This window comes from Protopterus annectens, chromosome 12.part0 (genome assembly GCF_019279795.1).
Source record: "Protopterus annectens isolate FY-2018-M chromosome 12.part0, PAN1.0, whole genome shotgun sequence".
Lineage (NCBI taxonomy): Eukaryota > Metazoa > Chordata > Ceratodontiformes > Protopteridae > Protopterus > Protopterus annectens.
This window is the reverse complement of record NC_056746.1, coordinates 257,836,652-257,855,071: the sequence shown is the minus strand read 5'-3', so window position 1 is coordinate 257,855,071 and position 18,420 is coordinate 257,836,652. Positions and strand designations below refer to the sequence as shown.

Sequence of the window (18,420 nt, the reverse complement as noted above, 5' to 3'; positions counted from 1 at the left end):
AATGTTAAATAAATAAAATAAAACCTTGTTTATGACACAGGCTCCGAACACTGTACCTACATCGGCACCATCCCCAGCTACGGTCCCAATGTCTTACACAGCTCCACCGATAATGACACCTTCGGTCCTAAAGATCGAGCACCTTGCCAGAACCATGTATTATCCCTCTTATGACCCTTTTTGGGACAACAATTTAGTCCATTTCTTGAGAGACCAGAATCTTCATCGGTAGCTTCCTTCAGATCCACCAGGAGTCTTTCAGAACAAGATGTAGTGAGTGTTGTGGGCCAGCTTTTGGCAGCTAGAGGATTACCCAGCCCGACTAGGTCTTCCCTCCCTCTTGGAATGGAAGCTGTCATGGTGTATTCACCTGTCTATCCTCCTCTGACATCCTCCCAGGTCTCGGAGACTTTGGTACCAATGGCCATCGCAGTGCATTCTTCCTCGACTCTGAGAGTGGAAGCTTCCCTGTTGGCACCATTTACTCTTGGTGCCATGGCTCCTTTAGAACTGGCTGACTCTCAGGGCAGTGATTGGGGGTCGGCACTGTGGCACCTAGTTCAGCGCCAATGTTTTCTCTGGTGCCATCTACAGCCACGGCTCTCTTGGCAGCTACCGGTCCTCTTGGAGCTCCTCACCTAGAAGCAGGCTTCTCTTGGCAGGGTGTAACCCCAGTTCCGAGGATGTCTTTCTCAGTTCTGGGCTCCCATCCCTCCTCAGGCAGGCCTGCTTTCCAGGTGATGGAGAGGGTTCTTGCTTCAACAGGCTTGCAGTTGGCACCATTGGCATCGTAACCAGAACTCCCCTCTAGCATGCAGCTGTCCCACCCTCCTACTCTGGGATCTCAAACACGGGAGCCGCAAGACATTCTCTTGAAGGGAACTCTTTCTCTGGAGTCCTCGTCAGAAGATCCCACTGGGGAGCCTCCCCGGAAGAAGCTTTGCAAGAGGAAGCATCTTGAGTTCCCTGAGGAATCCATCACTGAAGACACCGATTACGATGAGGCAGAAGGGTCCACACTGTCTCACCCAGAAGATGTCTCATTTGGAGACATTCTTGAGATCCTCAAGCATAGGGGAGACTGGAAGCCCTCCAACCCTTTGGAGGAATCAATGTTCTTGGAGGCTTTCCGTGCCCGACCATCTTCTTTCTGGGTGATCCCACCTGTGGATGAGTTCATTAGGCTTATTGTACAGTGTGCCTGGAAGGCCCCGGACAACATGGAACCTGTCCCCCGGAGGACAGATACAATTTTGTCCAGTCTTGAAGACTAACCCAACTGGTCCAAACAGCTGGTAGTTGATTCCATGATCATGGCGGCAGCCACCAAGAGGGAATTGGCAGAAGATAGTTCCACTGTTCATCCTCCGAACAGGGAGTCTTAGGCTATAGACAGACTGGGGAAGCGGACTTGCACTTCAGCGACCTTTGCCATTCAAGTCACTGAAGTACCTGGCACATTTTACCAGCCTCCAAAGCGACCTAATCTCAGAAATAGCAGAAATGTCTGCCTCTTTGGTGGGGGTACTGCCTGAGGATGTATGTGATACTGTTGCCTCTCAGTTACCTACCCTGGAATCCATCTTGAACTCCTCGATGCGCTTGATTTCTCACACTACCAAGGGGGCAGCTCAAGCAGCTGCATCAGGCATCGTCATGAGACGGCATGCTTGGATGCATTTGTGTGACTATGCGGACCCTTTTAAATCTTCTTTGTCAACATGCCTGTTGATGAATCTTCCCTTTTTGGTTCCAAAGTAAGAAACACACTATCACAAAGTGAGAAGCATGGAAAGACCTTGTCTGCTGTGGGCATACGTTTTTCCACCTCCCAGAGATCCTACTCCAGGAATCAGAAGGGAGGAAAATTGTGGTTCAAGAAGTCCCAAGGATCTTTTCGTGACACTCGTAATGAGCAATTCCCCTGGGGCAGAGGAGGCAACTCATCTGGAAGATGCCCCTTTCAAGGCAGAGGGACTCAGCGCAACCAGGGCGTTAGAGATTCCTTCTCTGGCCGATTCATTCAGTGCTCCTGAACAGTGGCCCGATTGCTTTCCTCTGGAAGCAATTGAGGTTGATTTTCTCTGCACCTACAAGCCTGGCAACTCATAACAATGGATGCGTGGGTGCAGAGAGTAATATCCAGAGGCTGTCATATCCCATTCGATCTTACTCCCGGACCCGTAACACGAATCCCCGATGTTCCACCCAGTCAGAGGGAGGCTGCAGCCTTAGAAATCGAAAAGCTGCTAAGAAAAAGAGTCATCCAACCAGTCCCACTAGACCAAAGAGGATCCGGGTTTTACTCAAGGTTCTTTTTAGTGCCAAAAAAGACAGGGGACTGGAGACCTATTATGGATCTCAGCTTACTAAACAAATTCATCATACCTCAAAAATTCCAGATGGTCATGGTACAGTCCATTCTCCCCTTTCTGGGGAAAGACAACTGGATGTGCTCTATAGACCTCCAGGACGCGTATTACCACATAAAGATGGACAAATGCTGCCGGAGATTTCTCCGCTTCTGGCCGGGAGCCAGTCACTGTCAGTTCAGGGTACTGCCCTTTGGTCTCTCGACAGCCCTCAGAGTGCTCACCAAATGTATGGCAGTCATCGTAGCTCATTTCCGACTACAAGGATTCCAGGTGTTTCCATATCTAGATGATTGGCTCCTTACTGCCACAACCAGGAATCTTCGCATTCTCAGTCTTTCTTTCACTCAAGGCCTTGCTGTTCGCCTAGGTATCACTATCAACATGGACAACTCACACGTCTCCAACAAGAGCACTGGAATTCATTGGAGTGATCTTTGACACAATGTCCTGTCAAGCTTCCCTTCCTCCTCACAGGCTTTCAAAAATAAGAAACCAGATTCAAGTTCTCCTTCTGCAGACATTTGTACCAGCACGACTTGTACTACAAATATTGGGCTCTATGACAGCAACTATTACCTTAGTACCACTAGCGAGGTTACACATGAGACTATTTCAGTGGCCCCTTTCATCACAATGGTCGATCTTATCCCACCCACTTGACCACATGATACACCTTAGAAACCTTTGCAAGAAAGAAATGCCATGGTGGATGAAGCCAGAAACAAATCTTTTGTGTCGACCATTCTGTCTTCCCCAGCCCAGGGACACTGTGACCACAGACGCCTTCCTGTTGGGGGGGGGGGGGCTTTTCCAGGGAAAGATGGTCCAAGGCACCTGGTCCCCCACGGAGGCCAATTTGCACATAGATGTCCTGGAATTGAGGGCAGTTCTGTTAGCATTGCAAATGTTCCACACATCCCTTCCTTCCAGGACCATTGCAATTCAGTCGGACATGTCATTCATGTGGTACATCAACAAACAAGGCGGAACCAGGTCTTACCCCCTGTGTCGGGAAGCCATGAGAATTTGGCATTAGACGATGGCTTCCATCTGCTTTCTCATAGCAACGCACATTCCCAGGAGTTCCAGTCTTATTGCAGACAGTCTGAGCAGGAACATTTTGATGCCTCACGAGTGGTCCCTCAGTCCAATAATAGCAGCTCAAATCTTCCGCCACTTGGACAGGCCTTGCTGCGACCTGTTTGCTTTACCCCTAAACAACAAAAGCAGAAGCTACTTTGCCCTGACCCCCCCCTCAGGGGGAGTCACCAAGGGATGTTCTGATGCACGATTGTCCCCTGGGTCTACTGTACACTTTCCCCCCATCCCGAAATTTCTACAGAAAGCTCAAAGGTTGAGAAGCAAAGTGATCCTCATTGCTCCTTATTGGCCCCATCAAGTCTGGTTCTCATTCCTATGGCCTCACCTGATTCACAGCCCGTGGATCCTGAATCAATCCCAAGGACTGCTGACTCATCCTAAGGGACTGATTCATCCCAATCTCCACAGCCTCAAGCTCACAGCTTGGTTTCTCCACTTCCGATGATTGCTAGGCTACCGATATTTCATCCCCTGTTCGCGAGATCCTTCTGGCTTTGCACAAACCTTCCACCAGAAACATTTAATGTGAGAGTGTTCAATCTCGCTGTTTGTTCTTACACCTGGGTTCGGAGCCGATCCTCGGGTCCGTGTCGGCTGCTTAGCAAAGCTCTGCATCGAGAAGAAGCTCGAGACCAACCTAACTCCCACAATCCCCCTCTGCCTTTACACCAGATCTAGTTTGCCGCTGCAATGTTCGCATCATTTTGATGAGCTCGGACCACCTCAAAGGTAAGATTAATTATTTCTTATATTTCTTCTAGTATTTTTAGTATAAAACTTTTCTAAAGTTGATTGTGTGTGTGTATGAGTAGTGTATCGAGGGTTTCTCGGTTCCGTATATAATTTTTATATACTACTTTGAGTTATTCCCTCGGGGCCTACCCCACCCTTTTACTGGAGTTGACTATTGGATGTGACTTTATTAACAGGATTTGACACTTTTACTGGATTGGACATTTACTACTGGCTATTTCTCTGTTTTCTGGATTGATTTTGCTAACATGTCAGAAAAAGCTAAATCAGGCTTCAAACGATGCCAATGTGGACAGAAGATGTCTGTCACAGACAATCATAGCTCCTGTGTCTACTGTCTTGGCCCTCTCCATCTGCAAGAGGACTGCTCCATCTGTCATTCTTTCAGTGGGAGGGTCATGACAGATAGGCGCAGGAAGCTTATGGATAGGGGTCTTTTGAAGCCTGCATTCCAAGAGGCTCTGGATGCATCAGACCAGGCATCTAAGTCCTCGAAGGAATCGAAGACGTCGGAGCCCAAGTCATCGGCTCCGAGCTCTTCGTTCAAAGTTCGATCACCGGTTCCACAGACTTCGGGGCCGAGTGTTGAACTGTTGTCAGTTACCGAGCCTCGAGTCTTGGAACCGGTGACGGAGCTCCCTCCACCTGCACTTTTGAGGTTGGCTCCGTCTTCGATTCCTTCGACGCGTTCTTCCAGGCCCCTCTCCGACACCGATGTAGACCGCGTGGTGCAGAAACTGATGGAGAATACGGCCTTGTCCAAACTTATCTCTGTCTCCTCCCAGTTGGTGTCGAGACTCGAAGGCCTTCCACTATCTCCACCTGTTCCTCCTCCGAGGCCCATCCAGTCTTCGGAGCCGGGAGAGGCTGATCTGTTGATTGTGGAGCCCTCGGTGCTGGATCCGTCGTTTTCTCGGTCGGTACCGTTCACCTCGACTCCGTCGGATCCAATACCGGAGTCTCGGAGCCGAAGATCCATCCTTGGGTCCGGGACTGAGAGTCGGACTGATGTTTCGGTTCCGACGCTCCCTCTCGGGGCCTCGGCTGGGATCGACTCGGCTCCGTCCTCTGGGTCGATGCCTTCGGTGCCTGTCTCGGGGATTCCTCCGACTTCTTCGGAACCGGGGGATACCTCGACTCGGGACCCGGGGGCCTTCGAACTCATGAGGAAGGTGTTGTCTGTTCAGACAACCACTTCAGCAGAAACAGCTTCTCCTTCCCCTAAAGGGCCGTTATCCTCCTCTGCACCCACGGCTACGTCTAAGCGTCGAACACCAGTGTCTCAGTCACCCCTAGAGGGTGCCCCCTCTTCCTCGAAGGCTTCTTCGGATGCCCCCCCCCGAGGAAGTTCCGAGGAAAAGACTGTGTAAGAGGAGACACTTAGATTCTCCACAAGAATCATTGACATCGGACACTGACTTAGATGAGTCAGAAGGGTCCCCAAAATCACCCTCAGAGGATGTCACCTTTTCTGACATCCTGGAGATCCTAAAACAGAGAGGTGATTGGCAAGCCCTTCCCCCTTCTGAGGATGAGTCAGTCTTGCTGAAGGCATTCGGTGCTCGCCCTTCCTCCTCCTGGGTCACTCCGCCCTTCGATGAGTTGATGGAACTGATTGCTCGAAGGGCGTGGGAGGCACCTGACACGGTGGAGCCAGTCCCTAGAAAGCCTAACAAATATATTACTGCCCCCCAAGATAAGGCTTATCTGACAAAGGGAGTGCCAGTGGACGCTATGGTGGTGGCAGCTGCCACGAAAAAGGAGATGTCCGAATCTTCCTCATCTGTCCATCTGCCTAACAGAGATTCTAGGACTATGGACAGGTATGGGAAGCGCATTCTTAGTTCAGCGGCTTTTTCTATGCGATCCCTTAACTATTTGACCCACTTCACACGGCTACAGAGGGATCTAGTCAAAGAGTTGGGAGATACCCTCCAGGGTACTACAGATGCTGCTGTCTCGGAGAAGGTTACAGCACATCTCAATACCCTTACATCTATTGCAAACTCGTCCATGAGGCTGATCTCATATGCAGCCGAAGGATCGAGTAGGGCAGCGGCTTCAGCGATTGCTCTTCGTAGACAATCCTGGATGCGCTTATGTTCATTTGCGGAAGCCTTCAAGTCTTCCTTTACTTACGCCCCGTTTGATGGTGCCACTCTCTTTGGCCCCAAAGTAAAGGAGACCCTTACCCGGTGTGAGCAAGAGGGAAAGACTCTGTCTGCTGTCGGAGTCCGTTTTTCCACCCCATCTAGACCGTACCCCAAAGGGCAACGTGGTGGAAAAATGTGGTTTCGAAAACCCCAAGGATCTTTCCCAGGCACACAGGGTGATGCCCCCTCTAGAGGCAGAGGAGGGGGCAGAGGTGGAAGATGTCACCCTGGCGGCAGAGGGGGTCCGCAGAACCAAGGTGACAGGGATACACTCCCCGGGAAACCTTTCCAGCACTCCTGAGAGGAGGCCCGACTGTCCTGCTCTGGAGGCAGTCGGGGGTCGCTTAGCTTTATACCCTCAGGCCTGGCAAAATCTTACATCAGACAATTGGGTAAAAAGCATTGTTACCAGAGGATACAAAATTCCCTTCCTGTTGCCCCCAATCCCACAGAAAAGACTTCCAGATGTGCCGCCCCATCTGCGAGGTCCTGCAGCTATAGAAATTTCAAAGCTGCTAGAAAAAAGAGTCATCCAACCAGTCCCAGCGGACCAAAGAGGATTCGGAACTTACTCAAGGTTCTTTTTAGTTCCAAAAAAGACAGGGGACTGGAGGCCAATTCTAGATCTAAGCAAACTCAATACCTTCATCAAGAAGGAAAAGTTCCGGATGGTCATGCTTCAGTCGATCCTTCCATTTCTACAGAAGGACAACTGGATGTGCTCAATAGATCTAAAGGACGCATACTACCACATCAAGATGGCCAGGGCATCCAGGGATCACTTGCTCTTCCGGCTGGGAGCCAGTCATTATCAGTTTCGAGCCCTGCCCTTTGGTCTGACCTCAGCCCCCAGGGTTTTCACCAAATGTATGGCAGTGGTAGCGTCTCACTTGAGACGCCTGGGATTCCAGGTGTTTCCGTATCTGGACGACTGGCTCCTTTCTGCCACCACCGAGCGTCGACTGATTCAGGCCAGGGATTACACGCTACAACTTTGTGTACATCTCGGGATTTCCGTAAATTTCCAAAAATCCTTACTACAGCCATCACAGCATATCTCATTCATAGGAGCAGAATTGGATACACGTTGCTTAATTCTAAGGCTTCCTCCAGAAAGGATAAACTCCCTACGAAACCATATATATCTTCTTCTATCATCCAGAAAATCCCCGGCGAAACTAGTTCTGAAGGTTTTGGGTCTCATGGCAGTTCTCTCATTGCGATACCCTTGGGAAGACTGCACATGAGAGTTCTTCAATGGCTACTGTTTGCACAATGGTCATTCCAAAAGCTACCCCTGACACACGAAATTCTCATCACAAACATATGCAAATCACACCTAGCTTGGTGGCTACAGACTTGCAATCTTTCCAGCGGAAGACCATTTGTGCTCCCCTCGCCGACAGCAACAGTGGCCACGGACGCTTCCCTGATAGGGTGGGGGGGCATCTTTCAGGGACAGACAGTCCAAGGCGAATGGACCAATTTGGAGTACAATCTGCACATCAATGTTCTAGAGTTGAGGGCAGTGTTTCTAGCATTGCAACACTTTGCTCCCCTTCTCCCTCTAGGGACAATTGCAGTTCAGACGGACATGTCCGTAGTCTGGTACATAAACAAGCAAGGGGGAACCAAGTCTTATCAACTATGCGAAGAGGCCATGAGAATCTGGCAATGGACGGAGTCCACAGGTCATTTTCTGATAGCAACGCACATCCCGGGGTTATCCAACGTCATAGCAGACAGGTTGAGCAGAGCCATCCTGTTACCTCAGGAGTGGTCCCTCAAACAGTCAGTTGCGAAGGAGATATTTCGCAAGTGGGGCCAGCCTTCCTGCGATCTGTTTGCGTCTCCAATGAACGCCAAATGCAGGAGCTATTTTGCCCTATTGCCCCCTCCAGGGGAAGTCCCCAGGGACGCTCTGATTCACGATTGGCCCCCGGGTCTCCTGTACGCTTTTCCTCCTGTTCCCCTGATTTCAAAATTTCTACAGAAAGCCAGCAACCTGCAAAGGACAATTATCCTCATTGCCCCATTCTGGCCTCGTCAAATCTGGTTTCCCTCTCTTCTGGCACACCAAATACGGGAACCCTGGATCCTGGACCCAGAGCTGGATTTACTGACCCATTCGTCAGGGGCTCTCCACCCGTCACTTCTCTCCCTCAGACTAGCAGCTTGGCTGCTCCGCTTCCCTTCTTAGCCAGGTCTGATCTTCTATCCTCAGAAGTTAAATATATTCTGGTGGCTTCTCATAAAGCTTCCACTACAAAGATCTACACTAGTAAATGGAAACGTTTTGTGCACTGGGTAACTACACAACAATTGGATCCCGTAATAGCTCCTTTGAATAAGGTCTTGCAGTTTTTAACCGAACTGTTCCACCAAGGGGCTTCTCCTGCCACTTTGAGAGTGCAATTAGCTGCCATATCAACCTTTCATGTGGGGGAAAGTGGGGCTCCTATTATGGCTCACAGACTTTGTAAGGCCTTTCTAAAAGGATCTTTCCATATTAGACCACCGGTTAGAAGTCCTACTTCACCTTGGAACTTGAACCTTCTCTTGTCACAGCTAATGCTACCACCCTTTGAACCAGCCTCTTCCTGTCCTTTGAAGTTTTTGTCATGGAAGACCCTATTTCTGGTGGCTATCACATCGGCCAGGCGGGTATCGGAGCTTCAAGCTCTTTCTATTAAACATCCTTATTTGATCTTTCACCCTGATAGAGTATCTCTTCGCACTAATCCATCCTTTCTCCCCAAAGTGTGCTCAGTTAATAATATTAATCAGTCCATTGAACTCCCCACCTTTTTCAAGAACCATTCCAATAAGTTGGACTATATGTTACACAAGTTAGATGTTCATAGACAACTCAGATTTTACTTGGACAGAACAAAGGATCACAGAAAAACAGACCAGCTCTTTGTAGCCTTCTCAGACAGCAAGAAAGGTATGGCAGTTACAAAACGAACCCTGTCCAAATGGCTTTCTGATTGCATTGTTTTTGTTTATACTGCCTCCGAACAAACTTTATCTGTCAAGCCCAAAGAGCACTCTACAAGATCAGTATCTACATCCCTGGCTCATGCAGCCCGCCTGCCGTTAGACACTATTTGTGCGGCTGCCACTTGGTCTAAACCACATACATTAATTTCTCATTACAAAGTAGACAGGATTTCTAGGGACAGGGCAACCTTCGGTTCCACTGTGCTCAGGAACATTCTTCCCTGAGTTCCTCAGGAACATGGAGCTAGGGACGCTACCCAGGTGTAAGAACAAACGGCGAGATTGAACACTCTCACATATAGAAGTTATGTCCTTACCATAACGTTCCATGTGGAGTGTTCATCTCGCCTTTGTTCTTACATTCCCACCCTCCCACCCTCAGGAAGAACGTCCAGTTTAGGTGCCTGGTTTGTTTCTCCTGCTTCTGCCTGGAGCAGTTCTTATGGCTATGTATTTTAGCTATGTTTATTTTTTTTTGGCATGAATGTGTTTTTGCTCTCTTCTATTTCTGTTGGTTTGCTTGCAAACTAGATCTGAGGTAAAGGCAGAGGGGGATTGTGGGGGTTAGGTTGGTCTCAAGCCTCTTCTCGATGCAGAGCTTTGCTAAGCGGCCGACACGGAGCCGAGGATCGGCTCCGAACCCAGGTGTAAGAACAAAGGCGAGGTGAACACTCCACATGGAACGTTATGGTAAGGACATAACTTCTATTTCCAGTAAGTGGACCAGGTTCTCTAGATGGGCCAAAGAACAGTAACATAGACCCCTTTTCCATGTCTATTCAGAAGATCTTACAATACCTCACTACCCTGTTGGACGCAGGAGCTTCAGCATTGACAATTACAGTGCATTTAGCAGCTATTGCAAACTTTCACAATGGAATTGACAATTCATCTGTTATGTAACACCAACTGTGCAAAACCTTCATGAAAGGAGTATTACATATTACTCCTGTCAAGCCTTCTATAGAGCCATGGGACTTGACTTTGGTGCTTCAGTCGTTAACAAGACCTCCCTTCGAGCCTTCTAATTGCTGTGATATAAAATTTTTGTCTTGGAGAAAACTACTTCTAGTAGCCCTTACCTCAACAAAAAGAGTATCTGAATTGCAGGCACTGAGTGTCTAGAGACCATACTTGATTTTTCATCGGGAAAGAATTTCTCTATGAACTGACCCCTCCTTTTTGCCCAAGGTCATTTCTAGTTTTTCCATTAATCAGTCTATTGACCTACCGGTTTTCTTTTTCCACCATTCAAATAGAAGGGAATACCTTCTGCATACCCTCGATGTTCATAGGCAACTTCGTTTCTACTTAGACAGAAGTAAATCTTTCAGAAAAATGGATCAATTGTTTGTGACCTTTGCAGGACCCAGAATGGGTAAGCCTGTTTCCAAAATGATTTTATCTTCTTGGCTCAGAAACACCATTACTTTCATTTACCATCTGCGCAAAGTGTCCTTGCCTGCCCAAAATAAAGGCTCACTCTACTAGATCGATAGCTACCTCAGTGGCCTTTCATTCCAGGACCTCTATGGATGATATCTGCGCAGCAGCCACTCGGGCAAGACCTCATACCTTTATCACTCAATACAAATTGGATTTGGTCTCCAGGGGATGAGCATCTTTTGGTTCTATGTTGCTCAGGAATGTCCTTCTTTAGAGCCACCCAGGACTCAAGTAGCTGGGGACTCGGTCCTATCAGTAAGGAATGAATGAAGATTTACAACATCAGATAAAGAAGTTATGTCTTACCATAACGTTCCGTCCGTGTTGTAGATCTTCATTCATTCATTACTTCCCGTCCTCCTTCCCCCTGCCTGGAGTCCTGGTGGACTTTAAGATCTCCTTATTAGTTAAGGTATCTGCTCAGACAGAGCCTCCTACTATCACTATTAGTATTTCTATACTATAAAGGCAGGCAAACTCGTTCTGAAGAGACTATGAGAGGGGCATTGTGAGTAGGTCTTAGCTGAGAGTTTTTGGATGGTGCGAGCTTGATACCAGCCGTGTTGGTTCCAAGGACGGAACCGAAGTCCTATCAGTAATGAATGAATGAAGTTCAAAAATTAGTTTACTTGTTCGGGGTTTTGCTGCCTGAAGGACTTGTTTATAGAATGTGTCCATTGCAGTCTTTTGCACTGCAGCTATTTGGCCATCATAGCAAACCTCCAATAAGAGCTGTTAAGCTACACTCCAGCAACTCTCTTTCATTTGATACATAACCAATGCTAGATTTGGTTTCCTGAGTCTCAATATTCTTAGCCTTTCTTGTTTTTTTCCTCATTTTAAAATATTATTTTCATTGCTTGGGTTGTTCTCCTGGCTGTTACTCACTGCAGAAAGCACCTTGAAGTAAGATATTACAGATCAGGAAGTCTCACTGCTTCTTTAGCAGGGCCTTTCTCAGTGTATGTGCAGATTTATCATCCCTTCATCTGCTTCATATTTGCTGTTCCCTGTAACAGCTACAGTTATCTAACTATATTCTTGTTTTTTTAGTTACTTGTCTTGCATGTACGGCTCACCCCTGTTACATTGGTTCAGAAATGATAAGTGTGGTGCCCACCTTTCTAGGCTGGCTTGATGATTTTAAAATATGCATCAGTGGGGAAGAGTGTGCCCTGAGTATGGGCACTAAAATTCTTTGAGGTATTATCAAGAGATGACTCAGGAAGGAGGCTGCGTATTGCAGGGGACTTTTGTGATGATCACTTAAGATGCCGAGTGTTTACATAGTGGTCATTTACTGAGCACATAATCTTCAGTACTTTAGCTGAAACAACAAAATATTGATCACTCAGTGATAGGGAGAGGAAAAACATATGACTATGAGCCTGTTTTTTGTTTGTGAGAAGGTTTGTGTTTCTGTTAAAGGCTTAGGTCTAGATTTCCATGCATTTGACAAATTCAGGTAAGACACTCGTCCTAAGTGGAATTCTTCCTTCACCAAGAATTATGTTTATGTACAAAGAAAAGATAATCAGTTGAATAGTTGGTGTCATTTAATGGGAATACAATATGTGTAAGGCTGGGATGAGATGGATGGCCTGCACCTGTCATTCAAAGGCTTCTGCATACTGGCTAAAGTCTTTGCTTCCCCCATAGTGTCTTTTTAAGGCAGAGTCCAGTTAATGGCCATTTCAATTTAACAAATTCATCAAACCCCAATTTGGACCATATTAAGGAGGCGCTTATCAGTGAATGAAGTGTCAACAACAAATTGTGCAGTCTTGAGGCTCTCCTGCATCTGGGGCATATTCGTGGCTGTTTAATTACTGATACTTGGTTTAAATATAATGAAATCACTCCCTCTATATCTGGGTTTTGTAGCTAACATGCCTTCAGGCCTGATGGTAACTGTAGTGGCATCTCCGTATTTGTCACAGATCGTATCACTTCTAGGTAGATTCCCTAAACATAATTCGTAGAACCCCTTATCACCATAAATAAGACAAACTACCAACTTATAACCTGATACAGGACTCCTCCATATCCCCTGATAATCATATTTGATTCCTGAAAGTATTCAAAAAACTCTCTGTTAACAAGAACTCACTTATTTTTGGGAGATTTTAACTATCTAGCAATTATCTGGATCACCAATATCTCCAATATAAAGTATGTCCTGAAGATCTTGGACTTAATTAATAAAAATTCCCCTGGAATAGATAATTAACAAACCCACCAGGGGACATAAGACTATAGACTTGATCCTCACAAATATAACCTTACGCATACAATTCTCCTGGTGTTTTCTTCCCCTCTTAAGTTGGACCATAAACTGGTGACATTTGTTTTCAAAATTTCAACCCCCTGAAACCAGTATTTTTGAATTTAAAGACTGGTTGGCAAACCTCATACTTTTGATGTCATAAAATCTCATAATTTACCTGTGACAGGACCAGCTTGGTTGTTGACACAACAGAGGAGTTCTTTGCCCCCTTAAAGTCTCTTGCTTGGCTTACTTGAACTTGCTTGAGCATGGCAGTTTGGGTTGTAAGTTGCTAATGTCAGTGTTGATTGTACACATATAAACGGGATCTTAGTGCATGATTATTTGTACTTGGCGAACGGTCTGATTTCAGAGACTACTGGAGAAACACTGAGACAGCTATTAGATTGCCCCTCAGTGATTGCTGTTTCAGCGAGTTACAGCCCCTCTTGGAGTGAGGATAAGAAAGTAAAAGGTGGGGAAAAATCCCTCACATATGGAGTTAATGTGCTTCATCTCCCTGGAAAAAAAATGTTCTTATGGGTTTCATTTGCTAGTGTTATTATGAATGTGAGTATATGTACAATGAGTTTATATTTACTCACACTGGTACTGTATGAGCTGTTCTTATCTTTATTATACAAACATTGATATATGTAGGAGACTTAATAGAACTGTAGCAGTTAGATGGATCCTAGCATACTTTGTCAAGTTCATCTCCGGTCTGATTTATGCTGGTTGATGGTGCAAGCTGTCTGTTATTTAAAGAATGACTTCTTTTATAGTAAGTCACTCACACATTCCCTGGATATTTGGTCCGATTTGTTCACTGTTCAGGCCTGAATGTTCAGTACTATCATCACAGACAGTAAGCCGCTTTTCCCCACTGCAGTGCCATAGTGCTCCAGCCTTATTATTTGCTAGTGATTAATGGTATGAAAACATAGAGTTCTGGGATTATGATAAGTATCAGTTTTCTGTTTATGTACTGTTTTATGTCACATCACAGAGTTTTTACTGGATACTAATATATTTATTGTGTTCTTTCTTTCAGGTTTCTCTGTTGTCTGGCAAACCTTGTCTAATTCTGGCTCTGCAAAGAGATAATGCTGTCACTTGCTTTAGCTCTCTCTTGGACAGGTAAAGAGATGTTATTAGGGCTGACCTGTATTTTGTCCTTACACGGTTTATGCCATACCTCTCAACTGCCCAGATTTTCTCAGCATGTCCAGATTTTTGCCTCTTATTTTTGGTCTGTTTCTCATACAATATTTGGTTTGCTGATAACCTACACTGAGAATTGAAGTGAACAAGTAGTGACAAACATCTGAGTTTGAGACAATCTATGCTAATGCAAACCTGTCATTCTAGCAATGTTCTAATTTTATAAGAGGAATAATTAAAACCTGTCCCTGATTTTGGGCCTTTGTCCCCCATTTATATTTGGCTTTGTCCAGCTTTATTGTGCTAAGAGGTTGAGAGGTATAGTTTATGCATTGTTCTGCTGTGCTGCTTGTCACTTAAAATGTTGAAATGATGTAGACTGCATACTCTAAATTGTGACTTTATTACTTGTGGGGAAATTCACATTTATTTATAATTTACAAACAATATATTTAGTGGATAAAGGCACTGTGCCTATCAAGCCACACAATTTGTACAGCCCCTTGGTACTCTGCTAACCATCGCATTGCCTTCTTTATCACATTTGTTGTAACTTCCTTCATCAGCCATTTAAGAAAATAATTCCTGTAATCCACTTTCACCTCTTAGCCTTTTGGCTAATATCAAGCCTAGTGTAGTACCTGTTTCATTAATGAAATAGCTTATTTTCTCTGAATAGTACTGATCCTCCTTTATTAACTAAGCAGTGTCTCTCTCTTCTCTACCATGGCCTTTCTTAATAAAGTAACACCTTCAACCTTACTTGTAACATTTAATATGCTTATTTTATGCCCACGTCTTTTCTGGTCTGAGTTATAAATCATTTATGTAAAAACCTGTTAGACTTCATTTATCCTACAGGCGTTCTAATCACCTTTTTTGAACTCTTCAGTAATTTAATATCTCCTTTGAGGTAAGGTATCAGAAGTTGCACACATTTTACAAAGCTTTACTGTAGTACTCTGAAGATGTAGTATAATTTCTGTAAATTTAAGGTGTGCTGCTTGGGCTTGCATTACTGAGATCAGAGTGTAGACCAAGTGAAAAGCACAAATCACTGTACCTCGAAGTAGGAGAACTACTCCAAGGTGCTTTATTCTTGAAATTCTTATGTATTCCCCCACATTTGTATGTTCTGCTATTCCAAGCATCATAGTTACTGTAATTGAACTATCAAGAGGAACTTTTAAATGCTAGTTATGTTGAACAGCCAGGGTAATTTGTTATGTTTTCCTTCTTTATATTTTTGATGTACTGCCATGCACATATGAACTTAGTCTTGTAGTTGGGAACTTTCTGTCCTGATTTTGCCATTTTCTATTTAGCATCAGATGGGCAGAATACAGCAGAGGAAAAAAGTCTTTACATACCTCAGGACAGGTGGCTGAAGTATGGGCTTTGGCATTTAATCTAGCCGGTATTTGTGGTCTTGTCATCAAATGCATATCACTGATGATTAGAGAACATGGACAACATTGTTTCACATGGATTGTTGAAGAATGGCTGATCAGTGTATTAAGTAATGCAAGAAACCTGCCCACAGCAAGTAGGCCATCTAGCTATTTAATGATATAGGTAAAAAATCAAGTATACCAAGAAGGATACCTGGAATTTAGGTCCAGAAGAGACTCGACAGCTTTAAAATCCCAAGACAGGAGCAACCTGCCACTAATAGAAAGAAAGTAGAATAATCCTGCTTATAACAAGGGATAGCATAAAAGAGCAGTAGAGTAAGCACATTTGTATCCACAGGAAAAAAAAACTACATATGGCTTTGGGTGCATTTCATGCAGCAGGCGAAGTATATTTAATAATAAATACTAGTGCCAGTGCAAGAAATACTTATTTTTCTGTCTTTTCTGTTAAGCAAGACCAGCCTTCACATCGACACATCACTACCATATGTGATCGTACACAACAACCTCCACAGTTTTCTAAGTTCTTTTTTGCAACAATTTGGTGCTTAAGGAGTCTTAGAATTACACATTTTGGTTAACTTAACATTACAGATTGCTTTTTCTCATTCTCAGTAGCCACCTTGTTCTACTTGTATTCACTGACTAGAGCTGTTAACTTTTATTAATGCGTGACTTTGTATTGTTTGTGCCTGTAATATGAAGATACTTCCTTCAGAAGAGACATTACACTGACGTCCCATCTGCCTAAGTTGGTGGTAGCTCAGTTTTTCTATAAAGGATCCCATGACACTTGTTGAACAGAGTAGGGGTACTTTATTTAAAAACATAATATACAACCTAGGGTTATATATATGCATATTGAGAAGACAGAGTATATACTTTTCAGTAGTAATCCACTCCACTCTTTTTACCATAACCAAAACCTTTTATTATGCATGTCTTTTATGATCATCTTTCTGTTTTACATATTTTCTTCTTCCCTTTCCAAATAAAGCATAAGTATGACATAAAAATTGTATATTTTTAAATATCTTTTTATTACATTTCAAACTTCTCATATGACACCATACCCATATTTACCCAAATGTCTCAGCCTTCCATTCTCTACCTAGATTTCCCAAAAGTATTTTGCTGTTTTATATCCCACAAAAATATAATCTTCTGGCTCTAAATATTTCCTTTCTTCTGCTCCTTTGTATTTCATTAATGCCTTAAAAGTTAATTTATCTAATGACAATTACCACACAAATTGTCCTTAACCTAACTTCTTCCTTGTATCCCAAATACATTGTCCAGAATCACCTTTCTCAAAATCATAAAAAATATTTGTGAATTTATCATCATTAATATGTTATCATCACAATTATATAAAGATGAAGGCCATCAGTTATTCAAATTGTCTCTTTCTCCCTTTTTCTATATAAACATGATTATCCCCTTGCACACATTCCCAGACTTAATCCTACTATTAATCCATTCACTTAGTACTGGTAAGAAATAATGTCTCTCTTCCACTTTCATTCTCTCATTTGTTTGTGTCTTTCGGCTTTTCCCGGTTAGGGGTCGTCACAGCGGAACTCTGGTCCGCTAATGATTGGCAGTTGATTTTTACGTACCGGCTTGCCAGGCCTGACACACAACCTTCAACGAAGGTACGCCCATTCACGCATGTCTCCACGCAGAAGACGCTGTAGCTGTGAATCGAACCGGGCAGCATCCTACTGTGAGGCGACAACGCTACCGCAGCACCACCACCACCGCGGTATAAAACCCATATATTAGCCCATCCTATGCTGACAAACTATCTTCCTTCATCACTTTTAATCCTGTTCTTAGTTTTTTGAAAGTTATCTCCTTCTCTAATTCTTTACAGTCTTCATTTCTCAATCTTCCTACTTTCCAAGCTAAGTCATCTGTTACTTCTATCTCCTTATAAATATTAACTCTAGCACCAGTTGTATTTCCATTTTATAGTTCCAACTCCCCATTTTCGTTAAGGTGTTTCCCTTACAGTTACAAGGTGCAAGGTTTGATTCTCACATGGAGTAATTGGCTGGGCTTAAAATGGCCAACAATGGCAGTTAGACTAATACTAATCTATGAATCTATAATCTGTCATGTGAAATCAGTGACTTGTATGTATTTACAGAAACTAGTACTTGTCTCCAACTCATACATTCATGTTGACTTATCTCAATGTCTTTCCTGTGTTCTCATGTCTTCTTCCTTATCCACTTCCTCCTGCCTCATAACTTCTAAGTGTTTTTAGCACTCTAATTGTCCCTGTCAATATCCCACCCCTCATCAACAAACAGTGGACAGTCAAACCAAAAATGCCATTTAATGAACTTTATGCTGTTTAATAACATGTCCTCTCTCTCTCCACACACAGAATACCATATTTTTGGAAAGTAATTTATCATGTATTCTGTTGCCAGAAGAATGCCACAGTTTTGACCCTTTTCAGTATATCACTTTGCCTCTGTCTGCATTTATTATTATAGTACCTGGTAAATGAATAATCTTTCCTTGCTCCATATTCCGAGACACCCAAAACTCTTATTCCCCTATCCATAACTGTCTTTAATTAGACTGCTGCTTAACTTCATGCACCTGGTTACAGTACTCTGCAAAATGTTCTTTCAAATGCTCATGCTGTACCTCAGACAGCCTAAACTGCACAGTTTTTTTCTTTGCCATAGATTCACGCCATTTCACAAAATATCTCATAATGTAAAGCT

At 44.3% G+C, this 18,420-nt stretch overlaps 1 protein-coding gene across 1 annotated transcript in view; it reads left to right on the top strand.

Annotated features, from left to right (window-relative positions):
- LOC122816492 (dynein axonemal assembly factor 8-like) overlaps window positions 1-18,420 on the top strand; it is a 3,534,829-nt gene that overhangs the window by 3,264,090 nt on the left and 252,319 nt on the right. Inside the window, exon 29 of the mRNA XM_044089323.1 lies at window positions 14,152-14,237. Coding sequence (XP_043945258.1) covers window positions 14,152-14,237 — 86 coding nt within the window. The remainder of the gene's footprint in view (window positions 1-14,151; window positions 14,238-18,420) is intronic.